We start from the raw sequence: 21,838 nt of genomic DNA on the forward strand, positions 1-21,838 counted from the left end.
CAGAAATACAGTAGTGAACAGAGCAACATGGTGCAATTTAACAGGCATATGTAACAACGTAGGAGGTTGAGTGAGAGATATTCAAAGTACCAAAGGTCCGGGTTGGGTAAAGTGATATAGAGGTTTTTGGCGGAAATATTATGTCCCTGTCACTGTAAGATTCGTTCCTAACATCAGTTGCGTTACAAATACAGAATTGAAATTGTCAATGTAAATATGTACTTCCAATCCAAGCGCTAATCTTCAAAATTCGTGTGCTGTAAGATCATGTCTGAGGCATTCTGTCCTTAATTATTGGTCGTAGAGCATTCAATCGTGCAGGTTTGGTCAGAAATGCATCCATACCAGACCCAATGGCATCTCGTTCCGTTTCGGCTTGCGCAACGCCAGTCAAGGCTAGAATCATGGTGCGTTGCTTATCCTCAAGAGTCTTTTCAAATTCACGGATGCGCCGGGTGGCTTCGATGCCATCCATGATGGGCATTGAGATATCTGAAATAAAGTTAGATCATCACCATTGAATTGGAGGACTTAGCCTACCCATGAGAATGATTTCAATGTTGCGTGCATTCTTTCTGAAGGTGTCAAGGGCTTCTTGTCCATTGTGTGCGATGCAATAATTGTACCCTAGCTTATTCATAAACGCTACCAGAATCTTGAGATTGATCTCATTGTCATCCGCGAGGAGGATGGTTCTGGGGAGGATGACTTGTGGGTGGACTGCCAGATAATCTTCAGGTTGAAAGTCCAAGTCCATACCTGCAGGTACAGACAAAACAGGTGTCACGAGAGGCTCGGCGAAGGCTTCGCTGGGCATTTGTAGCGGCCCCAGGGGTGGAATCGGGTCTGCATTGCGTATTGGGATTGAATCCCTCTTTGATCGTCCGTTCAAATGATGATCGAGATCCTCGGGCTGTGAGACTGAAGATCCTCTTCGCTTGCCGAGTAGTGAGTCACGGCGTAGCTGCTGGCGTTGAAGGCAACTTTCCAATGTTTTTGCCAATTTGTGAGGTCCACATGGCTGGCTGATGAACTCGAAGACCCCGGGTTCCCTTCGATCCTGGGATGCCAAGGTGTGCGCAATCCTTGGAGAGGAGCAGATGATGATGACAGGCGGGGGCAATTGCTTGTTGGACCGAGGGCGAATTGGTAGCATCTCATGAATCCCTGCAGCCGAAGATTGATGGAGGGAAATATAGAAGTCGTATTGGCTAACATTCATGCTCGATGGCTCAACCAATTCGACTTTCATTTGGAACCAGTTTTGGCATAACTTGTGTATGGATGACAGCAAGGCCGCATCCCCATCGGAGGATGTGTGGAGCAAAATCCCGATAGTTTTCTGCTTCACGAGATTCCTCGTGGACAAAGGAAACGGGACATCATTCAAACTGCGGTGAGACGTCCGTTCTGGAATATGGTCAAGGGTCACTGTTGTCACAACCTCCGTACCGACGCCTTTCTGAGAGCTGATCTCGATCTCGCCACCGAGAGATGATACGATCCGGTTCACGATGTTGATCCCTAAACCATTACCTGGTGACAATCTGTCTTCTTTAGAAAAGGCGGTAAACAATTCGCTCCTGAGGAATTCTTCTTCCATGCCGCACCCAGTGTCCTTGATGCACAATGTGACCTTTGATTGCGTGGCTTGGCCATCGGACTTAAACTTCATTGGAATAGCCTTTAAAGAAACATAAATGAAGCCTTCATCAGTGAACTTCAAGGCATTTCCGAAGAAGTTCGTCAAAATCACATGCCATGCTCCGGGGCGGGTTGCAAATTTCAGGTTTTGGGCACTGTCAATGTCAAGAATGACTTTAACTCCACCCTTGAAGCCGAAGGGATTCTGCGTGTGGGCAGCAGTCCATAACGGGCTATTCGGACTCTTGAAAAAAGAATAGCCTGCAAAGACCGTTTCAATTGCATCTTCCACAACAGCATCCAGTTGAACAATAGAATCCTTATCGAGCGGTGAACTCTGTCGAGCAACAGCATTGGGGGCAGTTTGGGCTTCAAATTTGCTAGGTCTTGCACGAACATCGTTGATGCTAGCATATTCAAGAAGTTGGTCTATGGAGCCAAGGAGTGTGAAGGCACAAGATGATATCGTATGTACCAATCCACGCTGTAGGACATCCATGACGGTATCATTCAAGATATCGACAGTTCCAAAGATCCCATGAAGGGGCGAGCGAAGTTCATGACTGATTCCGGCCAACAAATCCGACTTCGCTCGCTCTATCAAAACAGCGCCGAGTCGATGAACTTCCGCCATGACACTATGCCCAACCGCGAATAAGAAAGCTAACTCATCCTGGGAGGTTAGAACACGATGAGGAGCTCTCGTCCACGTCAGACAACCAGAATACCATCTCCCTTTGTGAGAATCCCACAATGGCGAGAAAACAATGCTTCGGGCAGCGGGAGCAAGCTGCAAGAGTGTCACAGCATCCTGCCGTATGAATGCCCTCCTAGTTCTCTTAAATTTCTTGCCACCACTGGATGAAGTGCCACGGTCACTGGTTTCACTGGAAGATAATCTTCCATCTTCGCCAAAATTGAAGATTTTGCCCCGAGGGTATCGACGCGAAAGCTGCCCGAGAAAGTTCTCGGATATGGCAACTTTTTTGTCGAACATATAGTCCATGCTTACGCTGGCAGCGTCTGAAGTTGCGAATCCGAGCAGCTTGCATGGGTTCTTTGTGGATGTTCCGCAATGCTCTATTTGCGGTTCGCTGGATATATCTTGCTGCGTGGGGGTTCCACGCCGCTTGGCTTCCTCCTCACTTGAGGAGTTACTCTCCATACTGCTCCCGCCACTCTCTGAATCGAAAGTGGATGTATTGACCAACGCGTCTCGAGAGCCGAAGTTGGCGTCGAAGAAAACGACAGCTTCAACCTCGATACTCTCGCGAATGATATTGGCCGCACGGGAAAATGTTTCCTTTACTTTGGAAGCATAGCTATCCCTCGGGGGCTTCTTGAGCGGATCCCTGTGCGTAGTCGTATGAGATGCACGTCTATTCCGGGGCCGAGCATAGAAGTAGTCTCTTGCGTTGGCATCTGGAGTGGCCATTTCCCTCTCCTGGTTTATTTGAGTTGGGGTTTTCCCGGCCTTTTTGGTGTTAAAATTCTGTGGGCGGAACGGTCGAAAGCCTTGGCCATCGTTGTATCTCGCGATCGGGGTTGCATGTTCGGAAATTTGTTTCTGCTGCTGCTGTTGATTGACATGGCCCTCCATCTCAGTGTCTTCGCCCGGGGACGGCGTCAGAATACTCTCATTCGCGTTGATCCAAGAATTACGCAAAGAACCTTTGCCCTCCAGAAAACTTCCCAATCCAACTATCATGCGCTCACCTCGAAGATGTTCATGTAGAGACCGCTTCGCGACCAAGTGATCCATAACCGTGTGTGCGATATCGTTCAGGAATTTTATAGAGTTGGCATCCAAAGGTTCGTGCGGTTTATCGTCCAAAACTGTGTAAGCGCCAATCACAATTCCTTTGGGACTGATAATCGGGCTGCATGCCATGAAGCGTATATGAGGATCATTCGTCACATCCGGGTGGTTCTTGAAATCTTCATGTAGGGTCATGTTGGTCACAACAAGCGGTTGAGGTTTCTCAATAGCCTGCGAATTATTCATCAAGAATTTGCAGAGGCTACGCTCGTAGGACATGGTGCAGCATCCAATCCACAATCCCTGGCGAGCATCTTCGCTGTCATCATCCTGAATTTTCAGTGTCTGAGTAGCCTCGGCGAGAACAACCTGCTCGTTTCGACCAAATAGTGAAATCAACGTTCGTTTGGCGTGCAGGCGTAAAGTGCCCAACTGGGCGAAGGAGGTCAGAGCGGGGTCCCACGAAGATCGAGCGGCAAACGTAGATGGAGTGTCCCGATCGATATGAGGTATAGGATGGGTTTGGAGATGGTACGGAGGTAGGTATCTATTTTAGTATCATAGGTGGCCAGTCAGTCTTTGATGATCCTGACAAAGTTGGTGATATACCTAAAGAACTCTCGCTCCCTGTATGTCCCAAAGCTACCAGGATGCTGATGCTGACGCGGTGTTCGAGATCTTGGATGTGCCATGTTTGCAGTATCCTAACTCCCACGAATGGGTGAGGACTGTAAATAACATTGGATGATGAATGGACCAAAGCCCAGAAAATTCTAGGAAGATTCAAAATCGAGATCGATCGGGGGGGGGGGGAGGTCCAATGGTGGATCATTCTCGATTTGGGGAAATTCACACCTTACAACATGATTGGTTGGGATCATGTGACATCCCACGCATAAACACTCGATAAGGCCATTGGTTCCACTGATAACATAATCTTTTTTTCTATTTTTTATTTTTCTTTTTCTCTTCTCCGTTCCCCCTCCTTCTCCGATTACTCTTCGTCCTCCTTTCATACCTCATCCTATAATCCTCTCCCTGTCCCGGATTTCGATATCTATTCACAATGGGTAACGTAAGATAACCGCGCCTTGCGGATACCGCAAGCCCCTCCTACGCTCCACCCGTCCGCTGCGGAAAGCTGATGATCTACTTCCAGGGTGCCAAGGCCAACATGAAGCGCGAGCGCAACGCGAAGGATGCCAAGGGCGCTCCTAAGTCTCAAAAGAAGGCTGTAAGTTTGCGATAGTATCAAGATGCCTGTCCTACCCCACGCTGACCTTCGAATGACTTCAGAACGAGCAAGCCATGAACATCCAATGCCAAACCTGCAGACAGACCTTCCTTCAGACCACTAAGGCGCCTGCGTGCGTGAAGTCCATTCCTGTTGGCTTGTGTGGTTCGACAATTACTAATATTAATTGCATTATAGTCTCCTCGAGCATGCCTCCAACAAGCACAGCAAGGGTCTGGCCGACTGTTTCCCCGGTGTTTCCGTATAGGAAGCCACAAGGGATCACCCCACAATCTGATATGCTTACGGTGTTACGCAATTGGCATGAATGAAGGAGTTTTGATGGATTGAATATTCAACAAGCCTGGCTTGGGAGCAACTCAGTGTCGACAACTGCGCAGGCGTAGTAGACGTAGCGAGGTCGTTGGAGGTACAAGCATGAGTTGTGTCCTGTGATGAATCTTACTCAACTGATACATTTGATCCTATCCAGCTGGTTCTTTGCTCACTATTCTTCTACAGTATTTCATACTAATACCCACTATGCGCTGTATACGCCGAATGATGGGGGTCCTGATGGATCCTCTGTTTCATCATTCAGCTTACATGCATAAAATCTGAATCTCTTTATATACCATGAAAAATTCCATTGGATGAACGTAGTGCTGCACAAACCAGACCCGGGTCTAACCTTGGAACCTTGGAACCTTGGTTTGAACTTTGAGCCCAATTAAGTTAAAGGCACAATCAAAGCCTCTCAGTTCTATCGTGAGTTTATAGACTTTACATTTTTGAATGTTTATTTTAACCTTGTTCTTCCACTCTCCTTGCGGCTCTGTGGATGTGGGTCCTGGGGGTAGATCTCGGACCCATGGCACTGATGCATCCAGTTGTTCTGGACCTCGGTACAAAGCTATACTTAGTGCCTCATATTCCCAGGTGATGGTGAACCATAAGAATAATCAATGAATTAATCTTTGCACATGTGAACTGGATATAGGTAAAATGCAGGATGCGCAGGTTGATTTATAGAAAAGTGAACAGCCAGGGATACTTCAACCTTGGAAACGATGTTCATCGCTTCATCCTACATAATAATGATGTCCAAACATTTGAATAGTGTGCTAATTTATATGAATTTACTTGCGCTGCAGCAGTATCTTTTTTATTCTTCCATTTTTACATCTGAGTATGCTACCAAGCCTGCCGGCTAAGCTGACAGTTGCTAGAGAGATGATCCCATCCAACCAATCTCTACCAGTCTCCTAAGGATGTCCCTAGCAAGGAAACATGAAGCAGGGGAAGGTATTAGAATGAAGCTAATTGAGGATATCTTGAACAGCTTGGTCCTGATCTTTATGCCTCAAAGGATGTGATCTATCAAATCCTTGACATCCTTCTGATTTCTGACTCCGTTTTCGTCTGAATAAGGCATTAAAGGACTTGCACAACGTGATGTTATGGATTTATAGATGTCTAAATAGCTCCCAGCTCTTGATGATTGAGAGGATCTCCCGTAGTATCTTTATCAATGGCTATAAATCTAATACCGGGCATTAGATGGTCCGGAAGATTTTCTCTAACAAACCGATCATCAACAACAACATGTCTTCCAAGATTATCCATATCATTTTGATTTCTCGGTATTCCAATTCTAGATAGGTCAAGGGGGTTGGGTGTACTGAAAACACCAGACGAAATAATCACCTCTTTGTTGGCCTCTATGGTGTGAGTTTCTCCATTTATGGTGACATCAACCCCAGTCGCTGTGTTTTGGTCAAAGACAACATTCGTTCTGCACCCATGCCTCTGTCAGATCCAGACACCCGGGCGTTGCTTTGCCGATAGTCCGCCGTTGCAGTATCTGTAGCTTCTTGGGTAGAACTGACAGCGACCATATTACTCTCTTCTGTAGATGAGGGATTTCAAGAATTTGTATACTCAAGGGAGAACCATATGAGTAAGAAGTGACGGCTAATACTCACAGGAGATAGTACAGTAGTTGGTATGAAAATGAGGAGCCCTTGGAGGATAGAAGATGGCTACATAGGCCGAAAATATGCGCCCGACGGGGGAAAGTTCAAATATTGCAATCTATACTTCCTCCACATATCCATGGCAGAACGTCATTTAGCAGCAGTGAGGACAGTCAAGCCCTTGAAACTCTAAGCAGCTCTAGGACCAAAGAATTCATGAATAACTCCATTCAAACAAGTACAGGGTGGTGTAGATGCAAAACACCTACTTAGCTACTAACAAACAGCGTGAATCGCAAGGAACTGAGAAAAGAAAAAGCGAAGTGAGTGGAAAATGCAGAGGCTCGATGTATTTTTGACGAGCTGATGATAATGAAAAATATGGGCCAGGAGATGACCGTGAAATGATGTGCTAGAAAACAAAAAGAAAGAACAGCCCAGTGCCCACGCTCCCAATACTCAATGACAATGATTCGAATGCATGCAGAAATGAGAAATGACAGAAGATGAGAAAAAAAATTCGAACAGTGACGAGGACCGCTGCACCTGCTGCAGGCAAGGGGAGAACATTCATTAGATCAACGCCCAAGGCAAGATTCGCAGAAAAACAGCCCAAGCGTTGGCAGGAGGGAAATCACCAAGATTTTGAAATGAGCCACACCGTTTTGATGAACATGTGTCCTCGAATCCGAGGACGGGACGGGAAAGGAGACCAGAACGAGAGTCGGCATTAGTGACCGCATTGCAAACGAAGATACAAGGAGTTAGATCATGATGATCTGCATCTGTCTTCGCCATAACACGAAAGGAAATTAAATGGGAAATAAGAAACAACCCCTAGTCGCCGAAGTTTATGCATATCTATGGACAAGGACGCATGGCCTAGCCAAGAGGCAAGCCATGGAATAGGTTGCTGATCGATCTCAAATGAAGTGCGTGTAGATCTTGGAGTTTTCGTGAACCTCCATCTCCTATTCAACCATTAGCATTGAAGATATACAGAAGAGAAACATTGACGAACCATTTTGAAGTTATTGATTTCCTCCCGAATTTGTTGCGCCAGAAGAGGAGTCAGACGGTTGCAAGTCGCGATCTCTCCACGACGATCGTACTCGCCACTAGGCCAGGTCTCGTGGAACTGAATACGAGGGCTGAAAACGATGTTTCGGCCGCCAACCGACTGAGGAGTTATGGGAGCGCTCTTCGCGTCAGTACTTGTGTACCGACCCCCACCGGAGAGGAAATAGTCCTCACCGGCGATGGTTACTTGCTCCGTCGGACGAGGGCTGGGTCGAGAAGACTCATCTGGGGTGGGCGGGGCACTGGAATGCGGGGAGTCACTACCGCTCAATGCATTGGCGGGTGAGGAGACGCCATAGTCGGAATGGGTCTTCTTTAGAATGCCCTTCCGAACGGCCGCCAAAACCTCAGCACGTTCTCGGTCACCTCCCACGATGCTTTTACGCGATTGGGAGGAATCCGAGACAACTCTTTCCCTTTCCCGAATGGAAGCGGACCTCCGACCTTCCGAACCAGGAGCCTCCACCTTGGGAAAGACGGTGCCGCCCTTGGGCATTTCCATGGGGTCGGCATTGACCACAATCTCACGCTCCGCCTCCACATTGACCACGGAGATCTGGGGGAGGGCCATCGGCTCGGAAGACCCCTCGACCGAACGGATACTGGCAACGGACTTGGGGCGGAACAAACCCACTAACGACCGAGTGGACTTCTTCATACCTTTGCCCATTTTCCGAAGCATCATGGAAGCCGATGAAGCAGTCGACGAAATGGAAAGCGCATCTGTCGACCCAGAAAAGAAACCACCCTGGTGAGAATAGATGCTTTCACCTAATCCCATGGCTTCTTGCTGCTCAGCAATTGCCGCTTGTTCTTCACCCAGTTCCTCTCGCAAGGCCTCTCGGCGCGCCTGTTCGGCAGCGATTGCTTCGCGCTTGGTCTGTGAAGTCGCCTTGAGAAGCTCGGATGCGCTACCGAAGGAGAAAGCACGTCTCAGGCGTGACTTTCCAGGACGCTTGGGGTCATTCTTCAGCTCTGCGAGGCGCTTCGCCGCCGGTGAATCTGCTGGCGGTGATGAAGCGGTCGGGGCCTTGGAAGTAGGCTGGGTGGTCGGAGCTTTCGGCGTTGAAGCTTGTTGGGATAGCGGGGAGGGCTTGCTCACTCGCTTCTCTTCCGGCTTGGCAGTGGGATTGGAATCAGGTGTAGCCGCTTCTCGTGTCTAGATAGTCATGTCAGTTCATTGCCGAGGTTGGTTTCAGGGACAGGGCCCGAAGCGTCCTACCGATGAAATAGAAGACTTCGCAGAGTGCGAGCTGCCTTTCTGCGAATGGGCCGACTGTGGCCGTGGTTGATTCGTATCAAAAGCAATAAAGTCGTAAGGACCGGAATGTGGTGAAGGCGGTATCGGTAATTGCAATTGAAGGTTGGGATATGAGCCTGGATCCATGTTCCCCATACTTCTCCGGCGGTACCGCTTTGCCGGTTCTAACTGTGGCCGTTCCGCATGAGACGAATCATCCACGCTCGCATAGCGGTTGTGTCCGTTCGATCGCTGGACCGGCCGAGGAGCCGGGGCTGCGTTGTTCTGGTCATCCGCTGCTGGAGCCGATGTGGATGCCGCCGGTGTCGGCGCGGGAGATTGGGAGCGTTGATTTGAGCGGCGGTACCGGTTTGGGGAGGGCTTGGCGGAACTGATGGGAGAGGATGTGGTCATAACGGGGGTAGGGAGGTTGGCAGTAGACAATGGACGGGGAGGTTGATCTGGTCTCGGTTGGCGGGAGGGAATGGCGCTATCGTCCTTGGAGACATAGGAGTTGAAAGAAGAGTTGGAAGAAGTTGATACAGAACCAGCTGCAGGATTGGCGACTCGGGCGTTGGCAGGTTGGGCCATTGAAGTCGAGCCGTGAACGGTAGGGGCAGAGTAAGTGCGGTGCTCGGGGCGAAGATGGGGGGTCCAAGACTGTCGCTGTTGTTGGGCATTGGGAGGGTGGCTCGGGTTTGGAGCAAAAGCGTATGGGGCCACAGCCGGGTGACCTGGTCGATAGCTGCCCGAATTGCCAGCATTGAGCGAGCTCCACGACATATTCTGAAACCGGGTGGGATGGTGTGAAGGGGAGGCAAAGGTGCCCGAGGAGGAGGAAGGGCGCGTCTGAAGCACAGGAATCGTGCCAGTCTGTTGCGGGATCGTTTGAACCAACGCAGCCATAGTGCTTCTCTCAGCCAGGGTGTTGAAATGATGCAAGACGAGTGTCCAGGTCGATGAGAATCTCGACAAGGCAACTCGCGGCTCGGAATGGATCGAGGGGAAGATATCCGGGATGGGGGGGGGGGGGGTTCGTGTCAGAACGGAAGATTTGCTATCCACGAGATGTCAGTCTAGGGTCCATTCAAGATGTTAAATTGTATATCTCCCCCCTATTCATTGGAAGGGGAATCCGCCAGGGTATTGAAGAGAATTCAATGAGGGTGGATAAGGGGATAGAAACGAAATTGGTGGAGCGATGGGTAACGCGTCAGCCTGGGGAATCCATACCAACTACAGGTGACGATTAAGAGGAGAACAGCCGATCAAAAGAAAGACGCTTAGATGGCAACAGAATGCAGCAACTCGAAAACCAGGCGAGTTGAAAGGAAAGACGTGGTCAGAAGAGGTCCCGGGGCGAGCAGAAAAGAGCAGAAAAAAAGAAAAAAAGAAAGAAAAGAAAAGAAAAGAAAAGAAAAAACCCCAGATCCTGCTAGAATGGCAACCTTGTCAAGACAAAGAATGTCGTTTCGCCCGGGAGGTGGATGAAATGGTGGAAGAAGTGAGATTGGAAGGAGATAGGGGGCAAGAGAGCGGAGAGGGGTTTAACCACTAATCAACATCTTCAGGTATTTTACGATCTTTTCATCCAACCACCTTGAAATTGTAATAAATTGATGTAAATTGATGAACATTGATGAAAATTGATCTTAAGAATTAGAATCTCATCATTTCTCGGTATAATTGTTTATTTACATTTGTAGACATGTTCAAATGGGACTAAGCTCTACGACCCCTTATTACAACTTGCCTCTAGGCACTGGGGCATTTTAATGTTCTTGGATCTGATTTTTTCATATTTCGATATATCTGTATTTGTACTCGGTACTCATAGGATGTTAGGTTATAATTCTATTATAAAATCCATCATAAAACTCAGAATCGGGGGTTCCCCAGCGAATCCACTTTAACTCGGCGAGACATTACGTTCCGTGTCCTCCGTACCACCGCACGTGCTGAACTTCATATGAAAATCCTAGAGTATCTTCTTCAAATCTCTCCAAATGATCTATATCTGAACATTTACATATGTAAATAAAATGAACTAAAAAATCCGACCTGTCATTCTGATTCCCATGGTTATGGTTCTCCTGGACCTCCCAAGCTAGCTAATCCAAGATATCCACCAAACTCGGGGAGTTTTTTTCCACTCGAGCTGGTTCCATGGATCCTGTTGTCACAGCCTGCGACTTGCGGTTCCCCCCCCCCCCCCCCCACGGTAGTGAAACTAGGATCTGGGAATCACGGAAAGGTTTCAGCTCGGACTGATCATCTTCGATTTGGGAAACATTGCATTGTATATGAGGCTGAAATCACTTTCCCTATCGTACGAGGGGTCATAACGTGGTTCGTTGGAACTTTGGAACCTGGCGGGGACGTGTTCAACTTATTTCTTTTTATCGTACTACCCTATGATATACGAACCTGGTGCACCGTGACGTTATCTTAAGATGCAGGTCTCATGCAGAGGTATATAAGGAAAAGGAATCCTATTCTTATCTCCAGAACACGGACCACCTAATATGTACGTAGATGCTGGTATAATAATTTCACAATGTCTCAAATCACTATATTGATTACTCCTTATCTCCAATCTTTCCCCTCTTTCCAAGCGTTGACTACAAATGTTAGGTTAGTATCCACTTAACCTGGGAAACCTCCCAACCCACGTTGCGTTCTCTTCCCGCGTGATCGACACCAAAAATCCCATGCACCACCAAAAATCCGGGTTCCCTGCCGCGCAATGGAATGCAGGCCCACGGGGTATAATGTTAGTTTATTTTAATTGGCTCGCGGGTTTAATTTACCTGCATTAGCTCCTACTCCATCCGGTCTGGCGCCGCTTTTACTACATATTTTAGTCTAGGTGTAATCCCAAAGGAGTACCGCGTAAACCATGAAATTAATGACCAAAGCTTTCTGGCTGTGCTAGTCGCTCACCCATCTCTTTGCAGGTAAGCGAAGGCGATGGCGTCCTGATTGATTAAACCTGTCAGCATGGTTGGATCAGCTTTTCTTCCGACGGAACATTTCACTGGAGGCGCTAGCATGATCCAGCCAGCCACTACATTGCAATTCTCCAGGGTCACCTACTTATGTACATATGCAAGTACCTATAATTAATCCCATAGCCTCTTCGCAAACAAAAGTACGGAGCTTAAGATCATCTAAAAAAGTAAAGAAAATCCAAGGAGGTCAGTAGCACTACATCAAATGAGGGATGAAGGTTCGGATTCGACGACGACCTCGGTAGTGACACACAACATTCAAATGCTGAAGGCGATGACTGTTCGAGTTTCTGTAAAATGGAGACATCTGCTATACATAGTGCTCTCTACATAATGTCATTGATCTGGTATTTTATACGCCGGTATCTGACATTTAGCTAAGAAAAAGACAAGAATCTACTATGTATATTTACAGCAGTATCTACAAGTACTTATTCTAGTACATATAAGATTTCAAGTGATAGCGTGCATTTTGTTCAAATCCCACTATTTCCAGTCCAACCCAATCGCACCCAAACCCTTGAGAATAGACTCCTATACAAAATGGTATCAAATATGACTCTCTGAATCGTTCACTCCCACCAAAATAAACCCCGTGCATCCCTAGTAACCTTATACAAGACAAAAAATGAAAAAAAAAAAATAAATGGTCAAAGAAATCGTCAAAGATAGAAAACCGGAGAAAACCATGGCAGAAATATTGAAAAACGCCGACCTCTTGATATCTGCGCTGCCTGGACCCTATACATTCCCCAGAAAGACATTGAAGAAAGAAAAAGCAGAAATTGAACGTCACGCAAAGATTGAGGCATCAAAATTAACATGCGTTTTTGGGGACACGCCCTAGATTTCATAAATATCTCAACCATTAAGCAGAGAACAAGTCATCTGCTATGGCACCGAGAATCAGTTACCCATGCCATTATGCATCATGTTTTGCTGTTGCATCTGCATAGCCGCAGCTTGCTGTGAAGCCCGTGCCTGCTGGGCAGCGTCACGTTCACGCCGCATCAGATCCTGAACCCATAATTTGGCACTCTTCTCCAGTCCCGCGGTGTACTGCTGCGCGACCTGAGGCGGATACTGTGTTGGGGGTCCATATTGCTGCATAAATCGTTGGGACATCTCATGTCGCAAGTGAATTAATCGCTGCTGGCAGAGACGGTTGTATCGTGCCGCCATATTATTCTGCATTGTTGAGATTTGACCACCATTTGCTTGAGCCGCCGCCATCATCAGTTGTTGTTGTTGTTGCTGCTGTTGCTGCTGCTGTTGTTGCTGGGGTGTCATGCCCTGTGCCATTCCTTGTTGCGGGCTGCCATGGCCCTGTTGACCTTGGGGTATTCCACCTTTAACCATCTGCATTTGAGAAAATTGAGCCCGCATGAGCTGCGCTTGGTAGGCTTGCTGATTCTGCTGAGTCATATTCTGCATATTCGGGTGAGTCTGCTGTTGCTGTTGCTGCTGCTTCTGAGCTTGCAACATCTGCTGTTGATGCGAGATGTTCTGCTGGGCATGCGCGTTGGCCTGCATTTGAGCAAGTTGCTGTTGCGTGAATTGATTCGAACCCATGTGCCCCTGCGCCTGTTGCTGCTGGGCGGCAAGAATCTGCTGTTGTCTCTGCTGGATCATCATTTGTTGCTGGGGAGTGAGACCCATTCCATTCATCTGTGGAGTGCCGGAAATGGCCTGGCCCATCATTGGAGTCTGGTTCATTGTCGAATGATTTGGACTGCCATGACCCATCCGCTGAGTTGGAGTAACATTTCGCATTATCGGCGTGGCCTGGGACATCGCTGGCGTTCCCTGTGTCATCTGCGGAGTCCCGTGTCGACTCGGTCCTTGTTGACTTCTGGATGGTACCATTGGGTGACTCATCAAGGTCGGATGGGTATGCTGCAAGGAAGACGGGGGTCGTGGTGGGCTTCCAGACTGCTGGGATGCACTAATGCTCATTGGAACCGCCTGTGTTGTCATGATATTACCAACCAATGGCGAGGAAGTGCTGTGTGGAGTTTGATTTCGTATGACAGGAGAGGACTGCTGCCCTTGACTGACACCATTGGCCTGTGCCATGACATGTCGGTTCTGCTGAGCGGCAATCTGGGCCTGTGCCTGCTGCGCTGCTAGTAGCTGGCGCCGCGACTCCTCTTTAGCGTGCTCCTCGGCCTGCCGCTGCTCAATTGCGCGGCGTCGTTCCCGCTCCTGCTCCTGCTGTTGCCTCTTGGCCATTTCTGACTTCATCTTAACTTCATGCTCGTGCTTAGCCTTCTCCTCGTGCTGCATCCGGATGGTCTCCAGAGTCTTGAAGCGAGAGAAACGTGGTTCAAATGCCGATACACCAGCGTTGTCATCAGCCGCAGCGGCCTTTACACCACCTGCAGCACCAGATCCTGTGGGCTCAAGTCGCTCGTCCATGATAAGCATGAATCTCTCTTCTTCAGCCGCGAGCGCCTCATCAGCGGCAAGCTCCGCAATAGTTCTCTTGCGACGCTTGGGTGATGGTGGAGGATCGCTGTGGAGTGGGCTTTCCATGAACTTAAGCAATTTTTGCGCGGCTCCAAAATCATCTACAGGCTCCAGGTAAAGCGGAGGAGCTAACGCCTTCACAATAAGTGCTTCACATTCCGGCAGATCTCGGGGCTCAATAAGGGTCTTTTGTCTCTTTGCTGAGTGACTACGGTCGGCCTGAGTGCCTGCAGTTGCCGGCGATTGAGGCACCACTGACGATGATTGAGTACGAGACAATTGAGGGTTGGATGTTCGTGCAGCTTTAGGGTCCGGTGTGGTAACAAGCAACGTCAATTCCGCCTGCAATGCACGAGCGGTAGGGTGAAGAACTGTTGTAAAGACTCGAGGTTTGGAAGAATCGGCTTTGTTCCCGGAGTCCTTTCCTTGTTCCTGGGCACTGGACATTTCGCCATTGAGCTCTTTGTCCGCCTGGTTTTGATCAGCAATGGAATTCTCGGCCACTTTGGAGCTTTGCACATCGGTGAGCTGGTTCTGTTTCGGGTACGGAACATAGGCCGACGGTGTGATATGTTCGTTGTAATTATGTAGGGAAAATGGGGTATTGTTCTCGGTGGGTACTGCCGTGGACGTTTTTCGGGTTTGCGCCGACACGGATTTGTGGTCGATCACTCGAACAATGAGACAACCTGGTAAAAAAAATGAGCAACAGCTTCCTATACAACTAATCTATCAAGATTTACCTTCGTAGAACCGTACGTTTGCACGGAGAAGTTCTTCAATCAAATCATGTGGAATAGTTCCGGCGCGAATGTGCTCAATGATGATTTTCATCTCAGAGTTGTAAGGAAAACTTCCATCTTGTTGTTCGAATCGAAAATGTGTGGGGTGAAGATGCACGATGAGAGATGGGGGGCATTTGCGGTATTTCTTCAAGATGTAGGGCGTTGTTTTCACTGTAAAAGGTAACCAGGGTCACGGTCAGTAATGGCACACCCTGTAGAGCCATTGGATGATGGCATCCAGGCGAAGTCTTACCGTATGGCTCGGGGCATCTCTTGGAAATTCGGTTCTCATTCCCGCCTGCGGCTGTCCTTGTCATCGGCCGACCCATGCGCGATGACTGTTCCCCAGGTTTTTGCGACAGATGGGGCCGTACTCGGTTCATGGGGCCTTTTGAGGAGTTTGACACACTGCCCATACGGTTTGCGGAATGGTTATTTGAGCTAGTATTTGTGCTGCCGGGAAGTCGTTTGTTGGTGGTGGGTGGAGATGACGAAGGTGGTTGAGGCTTAACCCCAACCCCGGATTGTGAGAAAGGCAAAGGAGGTCGCTTCATGGTCGCCATGCTGCCAGCGCTCTTCAGCGCAACAAAGATAAAAGTAACTAAAACTGAAAATTATCTGGAACCGGATCGTTGATATCGATTTAGAGCCGGTGACCGGAGAAAGAATGGTATGACGATGCGCAAGACATGTGGGGTCAGTCGGCCCTGTTCACCAACGGATAAGAATAGTGAAGGGCTCCGTGAGGGCTAGGAAAAGAGAGCGGATACGTCCATCGAAGATCCCAACGATAAAGTTTTAAGTCGTCGAGTCGGGACGCGGAAGTGGTAGCGGAGAACGCTATTAGAAGGAGGTCATGATGCCGAAGCCGCGGGCGACGTGACATTGTCACATGACCAGCGAATTGGGACTAGTAGCAGATGAGCTCCTTGAAGCCTCAGGCATCAATATATCACAGTAGCACATAGCACTAACTACTCGTAGACTTGGTTTCTATGTGATTTTCGAGTTAAAGTGAGAGCAAAGTAATTGCATTAACGGTTTATTAGTACCGTGCCAGCCGTGCTAGATAGAGCAGGCTGATGTTCCTGCTAGACTGAATTATAACAAAGCTTGCAAAAACGTAAAAAATGAACAAGGGGAATCGAAAACACAATCATCAAGGGAGAAGTGAGCCAAAGCAAGTATGGACATGGGAACAAATATCAACATCAACATCAACGTCGTTGGACAGCAACAGGGCATTGGACCTTGCTTAGTCCAGGCCACGCACTCGGCGTCGCCAGTCATCTCCAACACGAAGGACATCGACCACGTCAATTCGCTTGCCAATGCCAGTGGTGCCTTCTTTTTGCCACCATCGCTCTCCGTTGTCAGCGAGGGCAGACTCGTCATCACTGTCAATCAGACCACCACGGCCGCCTTCATCACCAACAACGACAATGACTTGTCGCACCCATCCGGAGATGTGTTGAACCGCATCGCCTTTCTCTCCAGTCAATGATTCCTGAGCATATACCAAGTCCGGTGCCAAATGGCGGACCAGGTGAACAAAACCACTGGGTGTACTGAATGGCATGATCATGGTCTCCTTCTCAACGAGGGCCTGGGCCTGGGTGTACAGGGTTCGGAAGAAAGGAGTCTGCCCTTCAAGCTCATCCTCCTGGTGGGGCTCTACTCGGGTCATATCACCGCCGACCAGTTCACCAGAAGAGGTAGCTTCCTCAGTAGCAATGTTGGAATATGATGAGGCAATTGACTGTGTCGGGTGCGATGAGGCTCCCTGGCCAATGGCATGTTTCAAGCTCGGGGCATAGATAAGAACAAAGATTCGGCTTGTATCCAAGTCCACATGTTCAGGGAGGTGGGAGAGAATCGACTGTATATGCATGGATTAGTAGATGAGCTGTTTTGGTCGTTTCAGAGTGGTCTCTTACGGCATGCTCCGTGGCAAAGTCATCAGAGTCGGAGGGAGTTACGGAGGATACAACAATAACAACAGTTTTCTTCTTCTTCTTATCAAAGGACTGCTGGCCAGGCGCGCGGCCCGGTAGCGCTCCACTCATAGTGGGCATTGAAGTGGTTTGTTGGCTTCTCTCATTCGCCCGGGATTGCGCCTCTTCGGACCATCTCGTGTGGTCTTCAAAATCACCGCGGTTCTCTTCGCGAATAGATGTAAGTGCACCCCCGACAAACTGACCCGCGGCAGCCACGCCTGCGACGACTTTGCGACTGGCGCCATCAAAGATCTGTTGGGGGCTGGGAGTTCGGCGCAACGCACCCTGCATGCGAGCCATCAACCCGGGGTCGTATTGAGCATCGCCAGGCGCCACATTCGTCCCTACATCTCTTGCATAAGCTCCCGTGTCGTACGCAGGCGGGGGAAAGTCGCCACCAGTCGCACCGGGAGGCTGCGGCGGCCGTTGGTGGTCTTCTCCGTCATCAGGGAGATCATCATTGTCGTGTCGTTCACTCCAGATCCAGGCAGCAACACTCAATGCGGCAACTCCTACAGTCAGGGCCAAAGGAATATAATAGCCCATTGCTGTGCGCCTGCCTGTGGAGCTGAAACCGGTTCCAGCTCCGCGACGGCCTCGGCCATCCTGGGGGAAAGTCATTTGCGATCGCGGGGATTGTCGTTTAGGAAAAAGCGCATTTAGAGAACTATGGGTGTCGCGAGGCCTTCACCTTCACATTTCACTCCCCGTTAATTAGAGAGATATGAGAAAGGCTGGAAGATTGGAAAGAAGGGGAGTGATCGAGCCTCGGTGGCTGGGGAACTAGTTAGCCGCGGTGTTTACACTTTAAGCGGGTCACCGACTCAGGCACGTGATTACAATTCTAAAAAAGTAGTCAGAGCGGGACAGTTTTATAGCTTTCATCAGGACGATATAATCACAGTGGTCTAGCGCAGAGCTAAATTTACGCCTTTATCGACACTAGCTTGAAGCTGGAACGTTTATCCTCTTCAAATATCCATAACCGTTCCGACTTCATCTCTCTGCGGAGTTATACCACCGGCTTAATGCCGCCGCATTCTACCCCTCCGTCGAGTGGATTTCAAGCCCTCATCCTTTGCGGTCCGGGCGTCTCACTGAACTCTTTTACAGGTGCGATCATGTTTCTCAATTCTCGGTCTGAACACGTGGGTTAAACCGGCTGACATCTTTCCAGCGAATCCCGAAGAGCTTCCAAAATGTTTGATTCCGGTAGCCAATCGAGCAATGCTCTTCTACCCTATGACCTACGCACTGCGAGCGGGAATTACTGGTAAGCTATGTCACGACATTTGAATGAGAGTGGGCTCTAATTGTATCTAGATATCACATTGATTACTCCTCCCACTTCCCTCGCTCCTATCCAAGCCGCTCTGAAACAAAACCCGCACCTTACGGCCCTCCCATCCCCGCGCGTGATCGCTCCGAAGGGCCTTGATACGACAATGGGAACAGCTGAGCTTCTACGTCTACCCGAAGTGCAGGCCTGTATCAAAACCGATTTCGTCCTTTTGCCCTGTGATCTGCTTTGCGACATTCCCGGTGAATCACTGATCGAGGCGTGGATGGTGTCCCAGGGTGCCCTAGGGGGCAGCACATTGACAGAGGGTAAAAACGCCCATGGACCAGTGTCGTCGGGTCCAGGTGGAGAGCAGGGTGGCCGAAGAGGTGGACTTAGTGTTTTCTATCAGACACAGGGCCGGGAGGAGAGTGTCAAGGGCGAATCTACAGATTTCGTGGCAGTTGCACCTTTGGATCAAGATAAAAATGAACGACCAGCTGTATCGCATTTGGTCGACGGGCCGGAAGCTGTGCGATCCAATCTGTCGAAATTGGTCCTCGCAATGCCAATGGATACACTGAAGGAGAAGATGGAGCAGGACAAGGGCTTCCTCATTCGGCATTCCCTTGTCGAGCAGCACCCGCAGGTTAAGATGCTGACCACCTACCGCGATGCCCACCTCTATATTTTCCCTTACTGGGTCAAGGATTTCGCTCGCCAGGAAAAGCTGCAATCTATCAGCGAGGATCTCGTAGGTTACTGGGCTAAAGCTGGGTGGCAGAAGGGACTCGCGGACAAGCTTGGAATGAAGGAGATTTTCCAGAAAGAAAGCCATAGTGAGGATGAAAATGGAAGCCAAGATGGTGAGTCATTGGAGGACGAAATCGACCTTCACAGCATGAGCACCACCAAGATTGGGTCAAACTTCGATGACTCCCAATCCCCCATTTTCGCATCCCGTGTCAAGGCTTCCCCGGAGACCTCAAAGCCAACTGAAGTGCCTTCCATTCTTGCTTACGTGCAGCGAGGCTCCGCGCCATTTGTTCGTCGGGTTGACAGCACCTCCATTCTATTGTCTACCTCACTGCGTCTAGCTAAGCTGGAATCCATCGAGGAGGCCGGTCGCCAGGCGTCGCCTTTCGCCCACAACCAGAAGATCGCTCATCCCGAGGGTGTGGCGCAGCGATCTACTGTGACCAAGAGTGACTGCCTTCTGGGAGAGAACGTCACAGTAGAAGAGAAGTGTGTCATCAAAGAATCCGTGATCGGAGCCAACTGTCACATTTCGACAGGCGCACGGTTGACCCGCTGTCTTCTCATGGATGGCGCGGTTGTTGGCCCTCGCGCTGTTCTCTCCGGCTGTGTGATTGGCAAACGAGCGAAGATTGGTCGCGAGGCCCAGCTGAAGGATTGTGAAGTCCAGGATGGAAACGTCGTCGAGGACGAGGCCGATGCTAAGAATGAGAAATTCATGATATTCGAGGGTATGGATGAAGAAGGAGACATGGAGGACTTTGATGACGAAGACGAATTGTGATATCCCGGCATTATCTGACTGATGTTATGTTCATTATACCGCTATGTCTTGACGAGATAGAACTCATGACCCTAAAAGTACCCAATGATAAACCGACCTCGAAGATCAAAAAGTGACCTGGGCCCTGCAGTTCCTTAGTCACGAACCAAATGTTCTTCCATACCAGTATGCACTACCCTAGATCCTGCTGTCGACAGATTTCCAACGAGCCCAGATCTAGTCCTCGCGAGAGGTACACCGGTTGTACCACTACTGAGAGAATGTTCCATGTTTCTACAATGTGATCCGATCCAGCTGTCGTGAGACTTCACCTATGTACCATGTGATTCCCAGATTTGGGGAACTACGGACCTTCGTGGTCGAGGGCTAAATCGGTGCCTATCCTAGGTACATGCTCGTTCCCGGGACTGCAGTTTACGTAATTTATGGTGATACTAGTTAGATAGCGGAGAGGGCCGTCGGTTATGGCTCTGCCTTACTGGCGCTTACGTTCTCTGTGGCTTCTCGGATCCCAAGATTGACCTGTGTAATGGAGTAGCTTTCTCCACTGAACAATCAATCGAGTTTAAGCTTGTGCTTAGACCCTTTAGTCATCGTCCCTGTCGTAAATGAAGTAACATAAAAGCTAAGTCTGGGGAAATGTGCGTAAGTGTGATGATTGATAGAAGCCATACCATGCTTCAGTTTAATGTGGAATCGGCAGGAATTTTCAACGAGCTTGAAAAATTGAAAACTGCCCCTACTATCTATAGCATGCAATATTTCTACACTCTACCTCGAGTAATAGGGAATAAAAGCGCACATGAATGTAAAGATACCGTTATGTCAAGTTCCAACCACGGGGAATCCTTGATCTGCAAAGACTTGACCAGGATCGTTGTTAACATGATGACTAACCGATTGCCTACTATTGACGATTTGGAGATGCGAATTAATGCACATGGATAAAAGAAGAGACGTAGTTGCAGTAGTAGAAAACTCAACAATTGCTACTTCACCGCTGAAACGGAATCGGGACTCACCGACAAACCGACTGCATCCAGGAATTTTTCTTCTCAGGTTCATTGAAAATATTGCATAAATCTATGGATTTATCCCCCTATCGACCAAAGAGAGGATATGGTTGTGTTTTGCAGACAAATACTTCCATACCCACTCATGCCACACGCGAGGGATGGAGCAGGTGGCATCAAGTAGTTATCTCGCAGCCAAAATGGAGATATTTCATCAAAACCTCATGGCATGTCCCAAAATGGCACTGTGCATAAAAAGTACATAGCATCTAGAGTCCAGGCCAGAAGAGAGGCACAAACTTGGAAACCTGAATATCACATTCCAATGCATGTAGCCCAACGCACAGATAAAGCCAATGTGAGCAAATCCGTCTATCAAGCGGATCGAGATCGATGGAATATTATGCAAAATTCCAGAAAATAAAAACAAATACAAAGAAAAAGAAAAAGAAATATTATAATTGCAAAATGAATTCGGATATCTTGAAGTATACTTCGTACACAATGACACGTTGGACCTGTGAGCGCACGGACATCCATGGATACCACCATAGCACGCGGCAATAAAACATTCAAGAATGTAAGAACGAGGCAATAGTGAGGTACCTTTGCTGGAATGATATAACAAATCATTCCCAATATTAGAACATACAGCGGAATCTGATATCTAAGATCCGTAGCGGTTAATGACAAATGGGGTCTCGCCCGGCGCCAGGAAAAGAAAAAAAGAAATATACCAATAGTACCGCCGGCTGTGGGTTCCGGGAATCTGGATCGAAATCGAAAACTCAGGGATTCACCCGGTCGGGAC

At 48.7% G+C, this 21,838-nt stretch overlaps 6 protein-coding genes across 6 annotated transcripts; 2 read left to right on the top strand and 4 right to left on the bottom strand.

Annotated features, from left to right (window-relative positions):
- Positions 1–265: 265 nt before the first annotated feature.
- Positions 266–4,095, bottom strand: N7520_004377 (uncharacterized protein; the record flags this gene model as incomplete). The annotated part of the gene is made up of 3 exons (XM_057138311.1): positions 266–492; positions 541–3,950; positions 4,013–4,095. The coding sequence occupies 3 exons, from the start codon at positions 4,093–4,095 to the stop codon at positions 266–268; spliced, it is 3,720 nt and encodes a 1,239-aa protein (XP_056996518.1).
- A 374-nt stretch (positions 4,096–4,469) lies between these two features.
- Positions 4,470–4,905, top strand: N7520_004378 (uncharacterized protein; the record flags this gene model as incomplete). The annotated part of the gene is made up of 4 exons (XM_057138312.1): positions 4,470–4,478; positions 4,563–4,637; positions 4,700–4,770; positions 4,836–4,905. 4 exons carry the CDS (start codon positions 4,470–4,472, stop codon positions 4,903–4,905), a joined length of 225 nt encoding a protein of 74 aa, XP_056996519.1.
- A 2,631-nt stretch (positions 4,906–7,536) lies between these two features.
- N7520_004379 (uncharacterized protein) lies at positions 7,537–9,839 on the bottom strand (the record flags this gene model as incomplete). Its single annotated transcript, XM_057138313.1, has 3 exons — positions 7,537–7,584; positions 7,635–8,852; positions 8,916–9,839. 3 exons carry the CDS (start codon positions 9,837–9,839, stop codon positions 7,537–7,539), a joined length of 2,190 nt encoding a protein of 729 aa, XP_056996520.1.
- Positions 9,840–12,850: 3,011 nt separating this feature from the next.
- N7520_004380 (uncharacterized protein) lies at positions 12,851–15,752 on the bottom strand (the record flags this gene model as incomplete). The annotated part of the gene is made up of 3 exons (XM_057138314.1): positions 12,851–15,102; positions 15,157–15,369; positions 15,452–15,752. The coding sequence occupies 3 exons, from the start codon at positions 15,750–15,752 to the stop codon at positions 12,851–12,853; spliced, it is 2,766 nt and encodes a 921-aa protein (XP_056996521.1).
- Positions 15,753–16,453: 701 nt separating this feature from the next.
- N7520_004381 (uncharacterized protein) lies at positions 16,454–17,816 on the bottom strand (the record flags this gene model as incomplete). The annotated part of the gene is made up of 2 exons (XM_057138315.1): positions 16,454–17,077; positions 17,136–17,816. The coding sequence occupies 2 exons, from the start codon at positions 17,814–17,816 to the stop codon at positions 16,454–16,456; spliced, it is 1,305 nt and encodes a 434-aa protein (XP_056996522.1).
- Positions 17,817–18,223: 407 nt separating this feature from the next.
- N7520_004382 (translation initiation factor eIF2B subunit gamma) lies at positions 18,224–20,014 on the top strand (the record flags this gene model as incomplete). The annotated part of the gene is made up of 3 exons (XM_057138316.1): positions 18,224–18,308; positions 18,373–18,468; positions 18,519–20,014. 3 exons carry the CDS (start codon positions 18,224–18,226, stop codon positions 20,012–20,014), a joined length of 1,677 nt encoding a protein of 558 aa, XP_056996523.1.
- Positions 20,015–21,838: the final 1,824 nt, after the last annotated feature.

Source organism: Penicillium odoratum (genome assembly GCF_028828045.1).
Source record: "Penicillium odoratum strain IBT 22623 chromosome Unknown utg000004l_segment0_segment0, whole genome shotgun sequence".
Lineage (NCBI taxonomy): Eukaryota > Fungi > Ascomycota > Eurotiomycetes > Eurotiales > Aspergillaceae > Penicillium > Penicillium odoratum.